General features: G+C 38.8%; 1 protein-coding gene across 2 annotated transcripts in view; it reads left to right on the forward strand.

Moving 5' to 3' along the window:
- Positions 1–20880, forward strand: part of igsf21a (immunoglobin superfamily, member 21a) — a 151044-nt gene that overhangs the window by 68430 nt on the left and 61734 nt on the right. For both annotated transcript variants that reach the window (XM_026350021.1, XM_026350022.1), the window contains exon 3: positions 17451–17572. In XM_026350021.1, coding sequence (XP_026205806.1) covers positions 17451–17572 — 122 coding nt within the window. The remainder of the gene's footprint in view (positions 1–17450; positions 17573–20880) is intronic.

The following is a 20880-nucleotide window of genomic DNA, read 5'->3' on the forward strand; positions in this document are numbered from 1 at the left end:
ACATTAATCAACTGCAACTCATCCACTGAAGCTGCCCACACACTGTTTTTAAATCCTTAAGCCCAAAGTTCACAATTATTGTGTTTGTATTGATGTTTCTATTCAAAATATTCCCTCATTTAGGCAAATAGTTAATGAATTATTATTGGCCTATAGAATCCTGGAAATTACATAGTATGTAGGCAGAGTACAATCGTGACACATCTCCAGTGTGTGTGTGTGTGTGTGTTCTGATGTATGAGAACATCGCATTCATCAGGGAGTTCTCTTCGCTACAAATTTCTGAAACAGTACAGCTATTATGTGGACTAAAAAAAAAATCGATGTGAACGAACAGATAATTATCATCCAGATCATCACCTCTACTCGGTTTTGTAATGAATCTCTGCTCATTGTTGCGTTGTCTGGTCCACAACTTTACTATTTTGGTTCATAGCCGTTCAATAGTAGGAGCAGGCAGTTGTTGTTGTGAGCCCAAAGGTTATGAAAAGACTGTGTAGACAACCTATTTGGCACCAAACTGCACAAAGACAAACAAGTTGGAAACTAGCTGGTAAATACAGTGGGACATTAGTAGCTAAACGGAGAACTAGTTCCCACAGGAAGCAGTCTGATGGGAGAACATATTGGATTCACATTAACGCCATTTTCAGTCTTTTCTCGAGTTGTTTCCACTGCCTAAATAGCAAGCATGTTTGTTTCCTACAAGAACCTTTAATTAGGAACCAATAATCTTGTAAATGATCAATGAACAGTGCCAAACACCACCACCAGTCATCGGTCTTCTTTTCATATTAAAGATTTTAATCTTTACTCCGACTATGTCATGTTGGTTTGATGTTATTAAATAATGTTATGTTTCTTCATTTACATCAGTGGCAGCAGTTTCACTGCTTTTTTTTTCTATGGGAACTTATGTTAACAACACTTTTCTCCATCTCTTTTTAGTGAATAGCTGCTTAAATACATTAGCGAATAAGGCTGACTTTTACATTGGTACATGTCCACCTAAGTACTTTGGTATTTCTATATTTTTGCACTACAACTCGCCATAGTGTCAAATGTAAACATTAGTCTACAGACAGGGATATGTTAATCGTAGTATGGCCGTACTGTATGTCTGCAGCACCTTTGTGTTTTATCGGTTCAAACACCCTCCGGTAACTTTGAACCTGGCTGGATTATTCCCTCCTTTTACACACATTTGTGCTCCAGTACCCTCTGATTTACAAATTAAACACATTGTTTAATCCCTCTTTATCCTGATGTGATCCAGCCATTTAGAATCAAAAGCCAACAGAGATATCTGTGTAATTTAGGTTTTCATGGTCTCTGTCTCCCTTGCTGATGCAGCACAATGCAGTGGAGCCTGGTCGATCAAGCACAGGGGCGGTTTTATGTCAGTGGTCCCATGAAATAAACTAGTATTGACAAAGCCACTCACACATTCATCTTTTAAAGGTCTATTGTAACATCGTTGCTAAAGTGATGGCTGTTTTAAACAAGCTTACGTTTTTAATAGTGGACGGTTGGATGAATAGAATCCTATTTTCTGCCTTTTTACACCTCCCAGTGAAGTTTTCACTGTCACCAAGCAGATAAAGTTAAACTCAAATTAGGTATAAAAACAAAACAAATACAGACAAACTTTGAACCTGTGGAAGGAAAGAGGAATTAAACCATGGCACAAAGCAGCAAACTGCACTCTGCACTCCGCTTTATTTCATGGTTCTTGTATATTTTACATGATTGCTGATGTAAAACATTACATCATATTTTACAACAATCACAAAGTATAGACATGTTTAATCCACTAGTGAATACACCTGAAAGGAAAGGCTTTGTTGGTTTAAGGCTTAAAATCCATGGAATGAATAAGGGCCACAACCCCCGCTGTTAGTAATAAGTTTTGTACCCCATAGAGTGAAAGCACTTTGAGGTGTCGTAGTTAAGATAAAAGCCTGTTTCAAGGTCTTTATTTTGAATTCACGAAACTGTGAGAAGTTCTTTTTTTTTTCACCAGCTAGTTGCAAAATAGAACCAAAGCCTGTGAAAATATTGGCTCTTTAGATGCAAGTGACACAGGCTGCGTTTCTCATCAAGTGCACATATTTAGATTTCCATTTTATAGTTTGATTTTCCAGGTTATTACCCTTGTCAAAAATACTAAGATCAAATCACAAACTACGGATTACTGAAACCAGCTGTTAGAGCGGAGTTGTGTTTGCATTTCACGCAGCACCACACACTTAATGCAACACATCTCCTGAGTCTCCTTGACATTAAAAAAAATGGTAGACATTTGTTTTTTCGGGTTTGCAAACTCACCATGCCAATCAACTGTAAAATACAGTTCAGTTAAATGCCAGCATATCCTCAGAGCTTTGCTTTATTTTAAAGAAGTAAGAGGCTTTAGAACATTGCCAAGTGATGCATTTTATAATTTTAATGAACTTGTCAGCGTCTGGGTGATGCACAGAAGAAGTAACCCACTTTAACTGTCTGCCACCCCACCTAAACACAACACAACACAACACAAAGTGTTCTTTGTAAATCACTTAAATATTAAACATACTTAGGTGAACGCAGCTACAGTAACGTACACATTGAACAAAAAAACACATATTATTTATTTATGTTAATGTTAGTTTTTTATATGTGTTATTACTAAGTGCTTTCATTGACACAGTTCCAGCTTTAACTGCTCTGGCCAAAGGCTTTCATATCCTATTTACTTTTAAATTTCAGAGGTATTGCCTTTGAAATATGCTAAAAGTCCAAGAGCTCCCTTTCATCTAGGATCTTCCTCATAATTATTGAGAAGGCTGTGATACTGGGCTGCATTTAGAGGTCTGCATCTCAGCTGGGATTTTATATGGTCTGGGTAAACCCTTTTCCTCACTGAGCTAATGACTTAGGCATTCTGAGCCAGGCAGAATCATGCAAAATTAAAACCTCCATTTCCCATTTGTCTAAAAAAAGCACTGTGTGCCAAACACATTGATATTAGGGTTAGGGTTAGATTTTGTTTTAGAATAACCCTAATTTGTTAACAAAAAAGCTTAGTGAAGCTCACCCTTGTTGACCAAGTCACAGCAGAGTGAGCTCTACCAGAAGTGCAAAGAGCACAGAAATCACAGCCAAACATGTCTGGCAGCGATGCACTATGTGACTACGGTCTCTATGCAAAACTGTGTTTGTGGTTCCTTAAAAGTTAATGCAATGAATCCTGTGGTGTTGTCTGATAACTTTAGAGAGGGCCCAACCTCTGAGCATTTTGATGTAAAACGAGGTCCGCTGATTAACATGACATGTCTGATCAGCTGTCTGTTTTACTTTAGCTATGTTTTACCTCACTGAAATAATCACAGGCGACGCCATGAAGCGTACATTAGGTTGCCATCGCAGAAATATTTGCAATTAAAAGCTACATGTTCTAATCCTTTTTGACGCAACCTTGACGTAGCTGTTCTGACATGTACACTCGAGCGGTAAATCACTCACAGATAGACTTCCATAGATGGTCGACTCTGTGGACTTTGCTCCAAATTACTTTCGCTGCTACAAAACAACATACACAGCAAATGCACAGATGACCAAAAAGCTTCACGGCAGTTACAACCCAGCGGAGAATGAATGTTCGGAGTTGTTTGTGTAGTAAGTAGACGACATGTACGGTTTTAAATGGCGTTTGTGTAGGTTTGCTTTTACAGAATAACACTCATCTGCAGTTTTTCATCCAGAGTGCAATTTGTGAGCGGGAGAAAAATATGTGCATAAAGGAGCACATAAAGTATATATCATTCACTTCACTCAATTTAACCAAATAAATGCATAATTCTGATATAAAATTAAGTGCTGACAATTTGATTCACATGCAGCAGAGTGCCTTCCCAGTGAAGATCAGGTATTTAAAATGCCTTGTTGTTTACTGGTTCAATTACACTGCTCAAATGGGCACATAAAAGGCAAGGATACATAAAAACCTGTTAGAATTTATAGCATTAGATAAATCTGTCACAAGGTTTTTATGCATTTTTTTTAACGCTGTTAAGATATGTCTGAGGCAAACCAGTTTTTCCCAGAATCTGATACATGAACTGAATGTACAGCTCAAATGAACTCCCTGATAAATCAGTCGAGAACAGTGACAGAGAGAAACCGAGTTGTAGAGCAGCTGTGATGCATTGATGGAGAGCTCTGACGCCAGCAGTCCTTTGCAAACATCTCCACTGGGACAATTTTTAAAAGATAAACACATCTGATTGGGTCCATCAGCGAAGCTTAGACGTGCATTTATAGACTCCTCGGCAGCCTCGCATTTAACTGAAACATTGGTGTACTTTGAAATTGTGTTGACATGCCATTTTCCTCACTGCAGTCCAAAATATGCATAAGTAGAATTCAGCGCTAAGTGAAATGAGCTTCCCTGCTCAGTAAAAGTGGGTGACTGTGTGGGCACTTCCTCATCATATGTCCTGCAGCACTTTCTTTGTTTCAGAGTTGCTCATCAAACCTAAATACTTAAGTGGCTGGTAAAATATACAAAATACAGTGCCTCAGTATAGGAGAATATTTATTTTCTTTACTCTTAGGGCTTTGCAGCACACCAAAACATCCCTCCTCCTGCTGACAAAGGTCAGAATTCTGTAATGTCAGAAGAAGCCATGCCGCTAAAAGACTTCCCTTGCTGCTTTGTTTTATCGACTGTATTCAGGTATATGGGCTGTCATAAAATGATAATATTTCCTCTGCAGCTCCACCGTGTGAAAGAATACCACATATAGCAAAATACTAATTTTAATTTGAGATGTTTTGCTGCTTATACTTTACAAATTCACAAGTAGGATCTCGTATTTACACATATATGCACAGGCACACTTTAACAGGGCAACAAGGTTAAAGGTAACAGAGGAACTGAGACCTTTGGCAGCTTTTAACTTTTTATTTCTACTACTCAACTGTCACAGAACTAAGAGTGCTTTTAGCCACAACTATTTCAAGTGGCTTGATTTTCATTATTAACAAATTGCTAAAATGCTCCAGAGCTCTGTCAACTATTTCATTATAACCTATACATTTCTTTGCCTCGCATAACGGTCTCAGGTTTGTACCTTCATCACACTGACCTCCACAAAAAACAAAACAAAACACACGTCCTTAGCAACTGTAGGACCTGAGCTCCTAACCGCTTTTGGACTAGAGTATGTCTTCGTTTTGTTTTCCTCTGGTGCTTTGTATGGGTTTTTGCAGCAGCAGACTGTGATTTCACTGTACACCAAAATATTTTCCCAAGACCCCTCTCAGTAAGGAAACAATAGCGTGTTTTTTTTTCCTTTTTATTTCATGCATGCATTTGACAGCTCTTGCTTGCAGCGGACTTGAAGTGATGTGCACAACACAAGGAAACAAACTAATGAGAGGAGATATGGTGAATGGGGAGAGAGAAAGCTAAAAGAGACGGATTCTTTTCTGCTGCACCCAGCTCCCTCTTTGTCGTGTTATTATTGTCTACTGCTTCATTAGCAAGTGTTGCTTCATCACACAGACTTGAAATCCCTCAGCCCTCACCAGATGACCAAAGCTTCTTTAAGCATACTTATATTGCTTTAGTCCCCAGATGATAACAAGGTCTCTGTGGAATTAGTGCTCTTTTCCCTTTTGCATGGCAGGGCTGTGGTTTCTTGTATCAATGCTCCAAACAAGTAAACATTTACAAGTATGCCTTGACATCCTCGCATTGTTTTTCCCGAGCTCTTTCACTCTAATTGGAAACTATTGTCTTTTGTGACTCTAAAGACTGGTTCCCTTTCAGATGAACTACGCTAATGAATGCACCTCCTTGGACTGCAGATTTCAGTAGACACAGGACTGAGCAGCGAGTACAAAAGCTTTGAATGGTTTGAGCTTCTGAGGGAGACTCTACCTTACAAAGAGCTTTGTCCGGCACTGCTGAGCTGTGATGTATCTGGCGTTCGTCATTAGGCCAGGTGATGGCTCGTTGCATGGAGAATGTGCCCAGGAGGAAAAGTACAGATCAAATGGGCAGCCAGTCTCCCAAGTCCTGTCTGATTAGTCGTTCTGTCCAGATGCATCACACTGAGGGGGGCACGGGGGTCTGCTTCCTTGTCTATTCCAGAGCCAAGAATGATGCAAGGCAATGACATACACTTGTGGCACCTGGGGGCGTAATTTCCAATGCTCTTGTCCGCTGAGTACTCCACATCATGAGCCGTGTTATCGTGCCAGTTGATCACAGTAAGAGGTGTGTTTGGTCACCTGAGAAAATAGAAATTTCCATTTCAGCCTCTACTAACCTGAGTGTCTCACAGATGTTGGTATGAAATGAAAGTTAGTGAAGAGCTAACTGGCTTCTGCCGCTAATAAGCATCTCTAGCATGAAAGAACTGTGATTTATAAACAGATCCTGTCTTTGTTTCTTAAATAGCTGGTTGTAAACCACTGTTACTTTATGACACAGTTGGGTTTAGAGGATTTTTTATCAGTTTGGTGTTCCTTGATTTGCCAGGTTTTGAATTCACTAGATTAGCCCATATTTAGAAATACTGTAGTATCTGTGGGTATTACCCATCCCTCAACATTGGACAATTTAAAGCCAGGTCACAAACATTGCTGTTAAAAACCAAACCAGGCAAATGTGGAACAAATGTGCTGTTTTGTTGTTTGTACTGTCGTCCCACTGGTGACCGTTTTATGTCAACAGAGTTGGCGTCAACATTCCCAAAGGGCAATCATTTTAGAATATAATTATTAGTGCTAATACCACAGTGATATGTGATATGAGCAGTAACTTTTTAAATGGCTTGAGAGAAATTGATCTCAGTATGCGAGTGCGTGTTTATATCAGTATTAATGATTTTGCATGTGTTTCTGTACATAAAGGGTTAAACATTTACCAGTTTCATTTATAGCACTTCAGCAAATAATTGGCTTCTGCTGCGAGTGCATGATATCCCAGCTAAGACACATAATTTCCTGCTCTACTCTCCCTATTGACCTTTTGATACAGTTAAGATTGGATTTCTTTTTCCAGTGTATTGTCGTTTTGAATAGCAGGAAGTGTTTACCATTCCCTGTATTAATTTAATTCAGTTGCAACATATGAAACACGCAGCTGTTATGACATTTCATTTCAACATAAATGTCTCTCAGTGACATGGAGTAAACAAATGTGTTTTGGTAATAGAGTTAAAAAAAACTAAAGTAGAAGTTAACACTTTTCCCATGATTCCAATCATTTCATTATTTGGATTTGACTCTACAAATGGCTGTCCATCACTGTGGGGACTCTTTTTTGTCCTCTGACTGCCTTCTACTTGCTGCATGTGTTGCTAATTAGCACCTCATCATGTGAAGTGGAAGGCTCTTATCTCCAGGTAAGACACTTGGGAGTTGGGGGGAGGAGGTGTTTTGGCACATTTCCACTTTACTAGAGTGGACGGTAACAGGAAGGAATAAAGGTCAAATGATCAAAGAGAATGGTTTCACTTAAATTGAGGAGTTGTTGTTAAAATAAATCTCATAAATTAACAGAACTCAATGCAATAGATGCTTGGGAAGCAGCGTACTCCACCAGTGCCAGTGTTATGGGTTTTAGAGCCTTATCATGTTGTGCCATCACGGCCCCTATGTATATAAAATATTTACATAGGATCAGATATACGTACAGTATGTGCAGAATTATGGTACAATAACGGTATCATGCTACTGTCAAATCCTGTCTGCACTGCAGACACATCAAGACAAAGAGATAAAGCAGTGGAACATGAGATTAGTCGTGTAGAGTAAATGAGGAAAATAGGAGCATTTAATATTAAATTAGAATTTTTGTTCCTCAGTACTTAGCTCAGTTGAATGAGGAGACAAAGTCACCCTGGAAACAAGAGTATTTAGAGTAAATAATATGAGCCACTGTCTGCTACCTCAATTTAACTCGAGCATGTCTTATTAAAAATGGAAAACGGGCCCATGCCACATTAAGGATTAGAAATTTGTATTTAAGCATGAAATGAGTCCTGTGCTGTACAGACAGATAAATGTTTCGACCCAATTCCGATACATACACTTTGGATTTGCATAGAAAATTTAAAGGATCACTTCAAATTTGTGCATAAATCCTTTATAACCAGTCTTTACGCTTCGTCCCACAGGTGAACAAATCAGAACTTAGAAAAAGCAACATTCAACAAAACTTGGAAACGATGCTGAGATGTTTTTTGTGGAATCCACTGTTTTTGTAGGTGAACTCATTCATTCGGTTGCATGTTCCTTTAACCTTTTAAAATTGTCCTCCACCGTAATCCCAATGTGAATTTTTGCTTTCAACCAATTTCTGTCAGAGGACTGTTCCAGTGATAAATATTCCCACAGTGTGAAGACAGAAATGCTTTATCATAATAAACTCACTCGTAAAATTTATGAAGAAAACAAAAACCTTTTGTCTATTTTAGCATTCTGCCAAATTCAGCATTCTGTTGTGCACACATAACCTTCTTTATGATTTATGCTTTGAATAGCGTTCCCCATATATCCATCAACCAGCAGATGCAGATGGTGGCTCCAGTAATCTGGAGGATAAAAAATAAAAAAAAAGAGGGGAGGAAGAGAACTGTGAAGCTGCAAACATATGCAGACTCGTCATGTCCGCAGTGGCCCTAATGTCTTTTAAGACCATCTGTTTTCCAACTTGTGTGCCTTTGTGAACCAAAACCCATCTGTGCTATATAGAAGAAAATGACAAAAATGTTGTCAGACATAGATTTGGTGGACGAAACTGCATCACTAATTATATCATAAACGGAAAAATATTTTTCTCACTCTCCTTTTAAAGCTGGTAACCAGTCACACTTGGAGTAGTGGCATGTTTATGTTTTGCAGTTTTAACAGATCACTCATTATACAGTAAGTAGCACAGCAGCTTTCTTGTAACCAGCTTGTTGACCAGAAACACACTGACATGTGCAGAAATTGCCCGAGGGAGTTGTGGCGAGGAAAGTTAAACACATACACAATCCCCACGTATTAGCTGCGCACAGCTGCTAGACTTACTGATGACCACTGACAAGTTCCACTCCACAATTATGTCACTGTAAGTTGTTAAGACAGGACACTGTTAGTCATTCTACTTCTCTTACTTAAACTACCATCACTACCCAACATTTAACATCCACAACTCACACATGCAGCCATTTAATTACAGGCACACACACAGCTTTTGCTCCATGCTTATACGCTACAGGAGGTGGATTTGACCCAATGTATTATCAGTGCTGAGTGCAGACATCCCCATTTGTAATTGTTTGGTAATGTGCAACTCAAACAGCACACACATACATTGAATGGGACAAAGTAGCTCAGGGGTGAAGTGAGGCTGCAGTAGCCTGGAGGTCAGATGGTCAAAACAGTGATTCAGATGCTGAAAACAGCAGCTCTGAGTGGAGCAAAGGGTGAGAAAAATAACAAATGGAACAGAATATGGTCTTTATAGTTACACAAGCAGACGTCTGGTACATTATTACACTCAACTAGCTATATACAGAGTGTACCATCACCATGTTAAATAAAGGCAAATTCTTGGGCCTTTGTTTAACTATAAATCAATAACGTGACACTGATTGTTATCTGGTTCGGACAGCTAATGGCCACAGACATGCTTGGAGGAAAAAGGGAAAAAGAAGGAGGCAAATTAAGCATCTAGAACTCTTAATCACAGACGGACTAGCCACCACTAGTTGGCAATCCAAAGCAATTCATGCAAGATCCAGGAAAATGTACTGTGCATTGTCACGATTATCACCAAAACAGTACAAACAGTTTTAACGGCTGAAGGTTATGATTCAGTTCCTCTAAAAATAATAAAGCCGTCACTATCAAATTCACTAATTAATCCAACTGTATGTCTACGGATTGTGGGAGAAAAGGAGACTTCGAGGAAGAAATGCACCCAGCAATTAATACATTTTTCTCCTCTCATTCACGCAAGTTCAGATTTCCCTTCATTTCTCCTTGTGTGTCCTACAGTACTGGTTCAGCTTCTTACGGTGTGCCAGCTGTCTGATAACGACATTGTCAAAAGAAGGTGTGAACGTGGAGTCACTTAATGCTCATTGATCAAACAGATTAAGAACAAGTGCCCACAATGATGTTCTTCCCTCAGCGCTGTATCTCATTACCTGCCCGTCCTTGATGGAACTCTTTGATATGTAATTGAAGTCACTGGATTGCATAATATGCCACTAATTGCTGAAGTTATGCAACCATCTCTTGCATTTCTCATGCCTTTAAAACTTCCAGTGGCTGGATGTATTATTCAGATTCACGTTTTATACCTGCTTTTCTGCAGATTAATTATGTAAGCATAGTTTTTCATTGCTGTGGCTGAGAATTGTGTACAAATAACGAGAAACATGCTGCAGTGAAAGCTGTTCCACACACAACTATGTTTGTTATCACTGAGTTGTGGCAAAAGGTATCCTCCTAATTTAATCATTTATGTGGCATTACCTGTGTATGAATAGTCATTTGAAGCTGTGCTATCATTAGCACCCATGGCAAATGTTTAGCATTCACAGAGAGCTGCCCAGAACAACCACAGTTTCCCATTGTTGGCTAATCACCTATACTGAGAATGTGCTTTTCTTTAAGGGCACCTCATTGGTAATTGCTGAGGTAGAGGAGTGATTCCTTGTCCTGATTTTTCAAGCCACTCTTGGAATATGAAGTGCCACCCCAGTCACACGTGTTTTTCTAAACTCTAGCACCACTTCAGTTTTATTCAGAAACAATGAGCTCTTTTCATCTTTTTCTTATATTTTTCATTTTCACCACACTACAGAGGGCATAAAATATAGGCCAGGCACTTCAACCCCACTATATATAGTAAATATATAATAACCCATATACTGTAGATCCAGTCTCCAACAAATCTGAACTGCTTTGATCTCATCACCTCCTCACTGTCAGCCCATAGACAGCCTGTCTCCCCCAGAATGACAGCCATAATAACCATCTCTGAATGGCCTTGTCTCAGATGGCTTTAGATAACACTCTTGCATAACGCTTAACTGCCTGAATTTATACCCTGGCTGTGTCTGACCCTCACCCTGCTGGCTCCAGGGTTCAGCTGAATGCAGCTGGTCTGTTCCTGTTGGTGGCACAGTTTTCATGAAGCCCAGCTCTAATCCTTGTATGTAATCTGGCAGTTCCAGCAGCAGCCAGTCACAACCTGTTTGTACTCTGTAATATTGGAATGAAAGTGCCTGACAGCAGAGCTGAGGCATGTGACACCGATAACAGGCCGCAGAAAATATCTACTGCAATGATGCTGTTCTTTAGCTGGTGTGTGCATTTAGACAAGGGTGCTGAATGAAGACCCCCTCACAGATGCATAAACCTCCTGACTGGTAAGCATCACCAAAAAAACTAGAATTGTCACATTAACAGTGGAGATGCTGACATCAAGAAAAGTCTGTGTCTCGAAATGATACTAAATTTGTAAAACCTGTTGAATTTCTTTAAACTTTGAAGCTGTAAAGGTTTTGCTAAACTCACTTTCCCTGCTAATTCAGTATCGATTTGAATAAGCATGGCTTTGGATGATGAGCTAATCTGTCAAAAGTCCTATACATATTTGCATCATCAGGTAGCTACCAGCCTAAATTAGTTGCAGTTCCACTCTGAGAGACGTTACAGACAGAGGGAGGAGAGCAGCCTGTCATTTGAAGCATGAAATCCCTTTAACCAAGTCCTCAGCAGCCAGTAGGGGAGCACAGCATGCAGAGCTGTAAATGCACAGGTTAAAAGGCAGCCCCACCAATGCTGCACGCTGGATCTGCTTACTGAATAAAGATCAACATTACACAGTACATCTACAGACGTAGCCATCAACTATGGACCACCTCAGTCAGCAGGAATGTCATATACAGTACACACCTCAGCGTTCCCCATAGTTACACCTGACAGCTCTAAGTGCTGCAGACCACTAAAGTTAAAACATGATGCACTTTTATTCCACTGCATCATATTTTATTTGGTTTATACTTTTTTTTTTAGGTACCACACTTTCATCTGTATTGTCTCTAGTATATCATGCAAAGTTCTCCATAAAAGTAATCACAGTGAATATCATCTCTTGGGGGGAAGGTGTGTGTTATTGCTGTTGAGTAGCACTCCCTTACCTCTCATTCTGCATACTTCGATGTGCAGTGGCATTGTCTATGTGTTTGTTTCAGTAGCTCAGTGATATCATGTTTCTCTGAATTCAATCAAAATTATCTGTGCGTTACTACTGTACCTAAAGTCTGTGATATTCTATTCCTACTCCAGATTTTTGTTTGTTTGTTTATTTGTTTGTATTTTAAATCATCAACAGTAAGCATATCAAGTTATGAAGTTTCACTTTCGGGCCTACTGTACAGTAACATCTGTATTTTTTAAATTAATTTTGTCCTTGAATACAGGCAATTATACCACTGGTGACAAGTAAGACAATGTCTCCCAATGCTTCTGTCCTGTTTCAAAAAGAGACTTTATACGATAATAATATTAGGCAAATTAGCACGGATATGAAGCTGGTTCATGACAATGCTCTGATCATCCCTTTTGTGGCTGCCTTCTAAGTATTTAGGTCTGAATGGGAATAAATCTCATTACCGCATTATTTGAGAGCCATGCTGGTGTCCATGTTATTGAAGAATGAGTGCTGTAAATTCCATACACAAAGACATTGAAGGAAAATATGAATTACCATTCCTTGTAAACAGTATATTCTACGTTTAAGGCACCATGTGCAGATCATGTTATTGCTCAAGTGTAATGTCTTCATAAATGGCATGCATTTCATATTTCAACGCTCATCCAGGTTGGAAACTCCTATAATAAGACATGTTGTAGTGATTCACTGCCTGAAATTATGAAGCAGGATTCAGGTTGAATCTCTCACAGTTGGCCTGCAGTGTGTTAGCTGAATTTCCTCCAGTGGCTGCTGATGCAGCTGCAGCCTATAAATAGCCCCACCCCAGACAGGCAGAGGGAGGAGGGTTTTAGCTAACCCCTGAGAACCAGTCCTAATCTGACCCCAATAATAGGTAACATCATTAGGGAGTGAGCTCAGCTGACTGACCACGAAGGATACAGGGTGTATACTTCATCTTACTCTTACATTTAATCATTTGATAGATACTTTTACTCAAAGCCAAACTTACACACAGAGCAACATGGGGTTCTGTGTCTTGCCCAAGGACACTTCACCATGTGGACCAGAGGAGACTGGAGATTAAACCACTGACTCTTTTGCTGAACAATCCGCTCTACCACCTGAGCTACATCAGCCCCATCTTAAAACAATCTTTGTAACGGCTCAGCAGAGGCACAGGACCTGTTTTGAGTACCTTCAAACCTGCTTTAATGACACCTGTCGTGTGCTCTTCTTTTGTCTCCTGGCTAGTCCCTCAAATATACCACTATCTGCCAAAGTGCTGTCCAGGGAAGGGAAGCTGACTTTCTATCGCCCATGTCCTGTCTTTTTATATCACCAGATGGCTCAATGTTGGAGATGTTTGGTGCTTCTGTGCCTAATATGCATTGCATGGCCTGTAGTGAACAAAGCAGTTGTAGCAAAGCTTTGGTTCCATAAAAGTGCTTTTCTGCAATCAAAGAGTATTCATCTCTCTCTTGCCCTCCCTCTTGTACAGTTATTTTGGCTCTCTTTTTTTTACTCCCACTCTCTTCTCACTGCTCTATTCTTTCCGTAGTTAGTCATTTATACCACAAACAGGTTGCCTTGTGGGGATAAGAAGACATCTACGGATGTGCAAAGTCTTTCAGATTTATTACACAGGGGTTTACGGGTCAGTTTTAATTAAGAGGTGAAATCATTAAGGAGGGACAGATAAGGAGAGATGACCTCTCCTAGGAGAAATCCCCTGTCTGGGTCTTACGACTTCTTGACAAGTAGCAATCTGCCTGAAAAACCAGATGGGACAGAAAAAGCTTCTATGTTTATTGTATTAAGTTTTTCACATCCATCTGAGGATCAGTGGATTTAAACTCTAAAGTCAACATCAGGATGTTTTATTTTCTTCTTCTAATCACTTATTAGATACATAATTAGTTAATGTAAATGTCATTGTCAGTCTATGCTATAAAATTAGTTATTAAAGTAGTAAATACACAAGCAACAAATCTTTAATCCCCTGTGAAGAGATAGTCTACAAACATTATTCAAATCAATCAAATATCTTTATTGCCATTATACGTTGTACAATGAAATTACAGTTCAATCATTTCGGTGGAATAAAATCGTCATAATAAATAAAAATATTCTTAAATATTTATATTAAGTAAATATAAATATTCTTTTCAAGTCTTCATTGCTGTGGTGTTTGGTTTTTTTTTTTCTTCCTTTTTTTCAGTTCACCTCTAAGAGTGCACATCACAGAAAGACACTAATATGCACATTTTCTCTCCTGGATGGTGGTAATGACATTTGAGTTTACTGTACATCTGTGGAATGCTTTGTCTTTGTTCAGCTCTACTAGCTAATGTTATTTATGGTAACATTACCATTCCATTTCTGCTATTGGAGAAGGTTTCACTTGCTCTCAGTGAAAGCATGTATCCTAGAAAGTACCTATTTATGCCAGGGTTTGTGTCTTTCAAAGAAACCATGCCTGTTACCATGTTAGAAAAGTTGTCATACTGGCAAGATTATTGGATTGAGTCTAGTATATCACCCAAACGCAGTGCTATAGGAGTCCTTTATCATCTTTGACCTGACCAACACCCACATAGGGACTTTGAACATCAACCTTCAGGCTATTGTGTTAGTGTCAACTCGGAGATGTACCATAACTCCAACAGAAGGGATGCAGCTGTAGTAAAACGCTATGAAGAACCATGCAATTGCAATGATGTGTAGTAGTTTTAGTCTTTATTCTTTTGCTTTAGAACTCATCCACATCATACTAATTTAACAAGCTATCACTGTGTCATCTTGGCATTTAATGAATTTTGTATTTGTATAAAATGTGTTGTTGATATTTGTTAAGAGGGCGAGTTACTCTTTGCTGCTAACAAGTAAAATTTTATCAAGTTGTCCACTCAGAAATTATTAAATGTGTCAGCACCTTGTGTAAAGTCCAACAGTAAGTTGTACATGGTCAGTTGCCTGAGGACAGTACACTTGTGTCTGTCTTAGATCACTAGGCTGTAGAGTTGATGAATGCCTGCTTGCCCAACATGTGACCTTACATGAACATGTACTAGTCTTTAAAAAAAAATACAGTTTTGTTTCACCTATTTTCCATCATAACCTAGCTTGAAGGGGCTTATTTTATTTAATTATTAACACAATTAATTAAAATTGAGCTGAAATGACTGTTCTATTGAAAGATTTTGGGTTGCTCAAAACAATTTAGCATGGAAATTATAGGTATCAATAAAAAAGAAAATATGCGGCTTGTATTACTTTTGTTCTTTGCACGTAATGGTAACAAATTGTTCAGAGGCTGACACAAGCAGATAGTTTTTTAAAGTCTGAAAATAGAAATGAGAAAAATCTGTTTGGATATCTATACTGTATGTATATCATTTAATCTTTCAGTACTTGCCCACACTATCCCTATATGAAATTGAGAAAGATAGAGGCAATGAAAATGAAATGAACCATTCTGGTTTCATTGACAGCCAAACTGCATAATTTGACTTTTTAAATGCTTGTCTCATACAGTTCTAATCTGCAACTTATATCACTTTATATATGTTATTATTAAATATGTTATTATCCACAGAAAATGAGCAGACTCTGTTTCCCATACACACTACTATTTAAAAGTGCTGCAAAAGTGAGGCCAGTTCCATTATTTTTCCTGTAGATTAAACACCTGGGCAACAAAACACACCTGTCAGTTACATTTTCCATTACTTTTGTACTTTTGTTCACATGAAAAATGGGTGAGTTCAAACAAATGGTGCTATTGTCTAAGTTGTGATCCAGATGTAAGCAACTGTAAACAAAAGCTGAAATGTTGTTGTCTCGTATTCATCTTTTGATGTTAGACCCAAACTTTTCCAATACTTTTGGGGGGGTGTAGGTAACAAGAAAGTTAGGGGTGCCATTTTTTTTTCCACATAATGTGTTGCACAGTCATGTCAGACTGAAATGTCTTTCGACTCCCTGTGGTGATTGTTTCAAAAAGGTCCATCACTGTAACTACAGTGGTGACACAAGTCTGGGTGGTTGGAAAGCACAATTTTCCTACATGACTTTGCTTTTAGAGGGTGATCTTTTCCTAGTGCCTCTCCCTGTTCTGTAGCTCAAAGCCACATCGTTGCTTGGTGTCTACACCCCTGAACTTAGAATAAAAATGAGCAGATAGCCACAATGCTCAAAGGACTTTGACGGGGTCGAAAGCTTTTTTTAGGCAAATGGTGTGACATGTGGAGGAATGCAGTATAAAAAGTCTTGCAAGCAAGCATTTTTTACTTTTTAATAATAAGTCTACAAAAATATCCCCCAAAAAAGTCCTCTTATTGGTTACAGGTGACAAAGGTAATTTATCTCCACACTTCTACTTTGGTTGTTTCAGCTTTGTCAACTCCCTGTGCAGTACTACTTAGCAAGCTATGCCTGAGGCACACATTCACAGGGAACCATTGTTTGCTCGTATAAATACAATTTAACATTGTCTCTTTGTGAAGTGATGTGTACATTATACATTATACAGACTAATCATAAAATACTTTGACATTGTTTACCTCACTGAAGGGACTAGATCAGGACGATGGCATCTTCACTAGCAAACGGAAGAAAGATCCTTGCCCCACCAACAATTTCCTTCTTCAAAGCGGCATTAATGGGTCTATTTAAATCCTGTCAGCCTTTTTTCCTTTATGGTTGTCTGTGGCTTCTGAGGAGAGGAGAAATCACAGTCATTCAAATGCTAAGTGACTTTAACACTCCTGTGAATATTAGAAAGGGGAAGAACTACTCCATCATCTAACCATGCCCAGAAAAAAAAAAAGATGAGATCAGTGTTTTGAATATCCTATCCCCCTACCTCGGCAGTATCTCGTCACAAGCCATTACCTCTGCAGAAAGCAGACTGCTTGACACATACAGAACACCGTACTGTGTCAGTCTTCATTAAGACTTAACCATGGGCATGAACACATACCAGTAGCTGCGTAAGAGACTGTCTCGCTGATGTTATCGTGTCAGCAGGTATTCAATCCCTTGGTCTTAGACATTTTAAAGGATGATCTTATCATGGCTGCAAAAGAGGTACTTAAAGGCCACAGTACTATCTACACTTGAGGCCGTGAGACACAAGTTTATGTGGACGAGAAGCTCTAGAGGTGGGAAGATGGTCCCTGTCCCATCCATCATTAGCAGAATCAAATTATTAATGCTCTCTCCTTTTGCTTCACAGGTCACAGATGGAGGTACCATCAAGCAGAAAATCTTCACCTATGATGCTATGTTTAATACCAATTACTCTCACATGGAGGACTACCGCAGACGCGAAGACCTTGTGTACCAATCAACTGTCCGGTGAGCCTTAAAAGCAATTAACTTTTGTTTAAAACAGGATTGTGATTCTTAACCTCTTCACATACTGCATTACCAGCTCTGCGTTTGGTCTATTCATGTTTCAGCACTGGTGACTTGCTTGAAATGTTTAACCCACTATATAATCAAACTGAAGAAGTGATGCTGTGATAGTACATATACAGAGATTAACTCCCGCTCAGTGCTGCACCACTTCAGCCATCTGCTGTCGGGCACACAGGCCAGACTGGAATGACCAGTCCAAAGGGTCAGCGTATTATTACATGGAGGACAGGAGGTAATGACGAACTCTAATCAACAACTCTGCTCAGGATAAAGAATTCAGTGTTAAAGATTTAGCTAACATCTGGCCCGGCTAGTTCTTATTACAGCTGTAGTGGTTCATAAATCCCAGGTAGCACCACTCTGCTAAGACACATAATCAAGGAAGAGAACATGCACACGTATCTCAAGCTTCGATGATGTACTGCAGACAAAGGCCCGTTGTGTTATGCATTAATAGGTTGGAGACGGAGTAGTGGGAGGAAAAGTCACCTGCCTCTGGTTGCTTGATTACACCTTTAAGGCATCTTGGGCACTGTCTTCTTTTACCCTAAGCCTTATTAATACAGTTGGCAGCTGTTTGCCCATCTTTTTATTTCTTGCTTCCTCTGCTCTGACTCTCAGTCTGAATGTCCAACAGCACAAAGGAGGTGCTGACCATACACACACTTATACCTTCATTTATTTCCTACTTAAATTATCCTTCTTTGATAATTCCCTTTCATCACGTCTTATTCTTCCTGTTTTTCTTTAGGTCAATTAATGTACATCCCTACCTATTTGGATTTCCCCCCCTTTCCCTGTTTTCTCCTTTGTGGTGTAGCTGCCCAGCCATGGATGATTTATCTGGACAATCCTACCATCCCTTTGGGAGAGTGCACATGATGACAGCAGAATAGTGCACACATTTAACAGCACACAGACATGGAAACATGAATGCACAAACAAACAGAGGTCCCCACGGATCTACACATTCCACAGACTTTATTGTGCTATAGCTTTAATTAAAATTTTTTACATTTACAACCAGTAACCAATAATGGCAAAGTGAAAATATATATTTTTTAATTGTATTATTTTCTAATAAATTACTAAAAAGCAAACCAAGTTTAGAGGACATGCACATTAACATATTGACATATTATGTTGGTGAAGTCATCTAGGTGAGGTTGAGTTGAGTCTTAGCAACTGGACTCATTACTTATCCAAGTAACTTCTGCAGGATGTATCAATCCAATGACACATGCATTTTGGAACATCCATTTAGTGTGGCTGACTGGATACAGTATTATCATACTGAATGTACAAGCTAGTTTATTCATGGTTTATTCAACATGTCTTAAAACAACACGCAGTCTTAAAACAACACGCACAGTTTTATAATATAGATAATTATTAGAAAGGTGTGTATGTAATTGTATGCCTCAGTTTAAGTAGGTTGCACCTATATATTTTCACAAACATTGTTCCAACACTGAACTGTGTCAACCTCAAAATAATAATTTTAATGGCATCTAACAGCCTGATTGAGAGTGGTTTGTTTATATTTTGATATCTTCCTTACATTAGACAGTTGTTTGCTGAGGTGTGATCACAATCCAGCGATTTGTCAATGAGGTTAGACAGGGTCACAAAAGCATGTTGGGAGGAAACGCCACAAATTAACTGTGACTGACTTGTGAAAAATTAGGGACAATTAGAAGTCCTTCAGCCTTTAGTGCCCTCATTTTCCAGAACTGCAGCCTTCCTGGAATTTGCAGAAGCACAAGGTGCAAAGTCTTTACAGTTATTGGCAAGGTGAGAAAAGCAAAATCACAGCACTATTATTTGTTCAAATATATTTGTTGATGTTGATTTGTGATGTACTTTCAGGAAACAAATTGTTTATTATTCAGTTGCCCAACAATTATGATTTGAAATCTATGATAATACTATATATGTTCAACAATACAAAACCAATCCTGGGAGAATGGACTTGCACACCAATAATGCACACAGTGTTGACCTCCACACTGACATTTTTTGGACAAGGTACAGAAACCATTAACAGTTATAAACCATTTCTAAAGCATCATGCATTCCCAGGAAATTGAAAAAAGTTTGGAACCATCAGGACTCGCCAAACTGTGTAGCTGTGCAATCAAGACAATAACTAAGAACCCAATGGTTACTCTAACAGAGCTTCAGCTCACAGCACTGAGGCCTTTGTGCCAGAGTAAACCAGAATCCAATGAGACAAAATTTGAGATAAACTTTCATGTAGAACGGGATAAAATACTCAAATCCAGATGTAGAGACTCACCCAGAAAGACTCTGATTGATGTAATTGCTGTGAAGTAGCTTAAGTATAATATACATTAGTAAATGACACGTTTGAATATTACAGACATGGTTTCACTTTATGCATTCAAAACGTCATATACAGAGCATAAGGGATCTGGATACTTTTTAGGAGCCACTGTACTATACAGAGATAGAAAGTGAGAAAACATCATAAGACAATGTTTTTCAAATAAACCAGCATCAGGAGCAGCTGCATCCCACCTGTACTGACCTGTATCTGTATCCGAATGCTTAGCCTGTGTTAGTCAAGCAGAGAGAAATGTGGACTCCCGCCACTGTCACACCATTCTTCCAGCCAAGAAAAAAAAGATTTCTCTGACTGGTCTCAGCCTCACTTTCATGGTGTAACACAGAAGCTCAACACTACTAAGAAATGCAAAAAGCTGGATTTTTACTCGCTATAATCTCCCATTTCCACCTGAGAATGGTAAATCTTCTGCACAAAGCCTTAGCAGTCTGACAAATCCACTTGTACGACCAAAATGAAAACCTCAATATTCTGTATCTTTTATAAACTCAGAACATTTTATAGAAAACTGTATTTTTTAGCTTTTTTCCCTTTTGTGGTATACTTTTTTATATTCAATTTTTTTATTTCCTCTGAAGATGCTGATTTCCAATTAATGAAAACTGACATTGCTATTGATTTTGTCTTTTTGACTGGTTGTCATCATCTTTAAAAAAATGGAAGCAGCTATAGCCTTTTCTGTATTGAAGGGCTAATTCTTAGATTAGCATTATAAGACTGTAGCTGATTGCAGTGAATGTTTTTAGGAACTCCAACATTGATTAACCATTAAAACAGGACTAATTTATTCCCCTTAAATGATGCCTAAATCTGTCCTAAAAGTTGAATGTAACACATCAAGCACATACCGTTCATGGCTTTGTTTTAACCAGTGGCA

The sequence above is a fragment of the Anabas testudineus genome, chromosome 5 (genome assembly GCF_900324465.2).
Source record: "Anabas testudineus chromosome 5, fAnaTes1.2, whole genome shotgun sequence".
Lineage (NCBI taxonomy): Eukaryota > Metazoa > Chordata > Actinopteri > Anabantiformes > Anabantidae > Anabas > Anabas testudineus.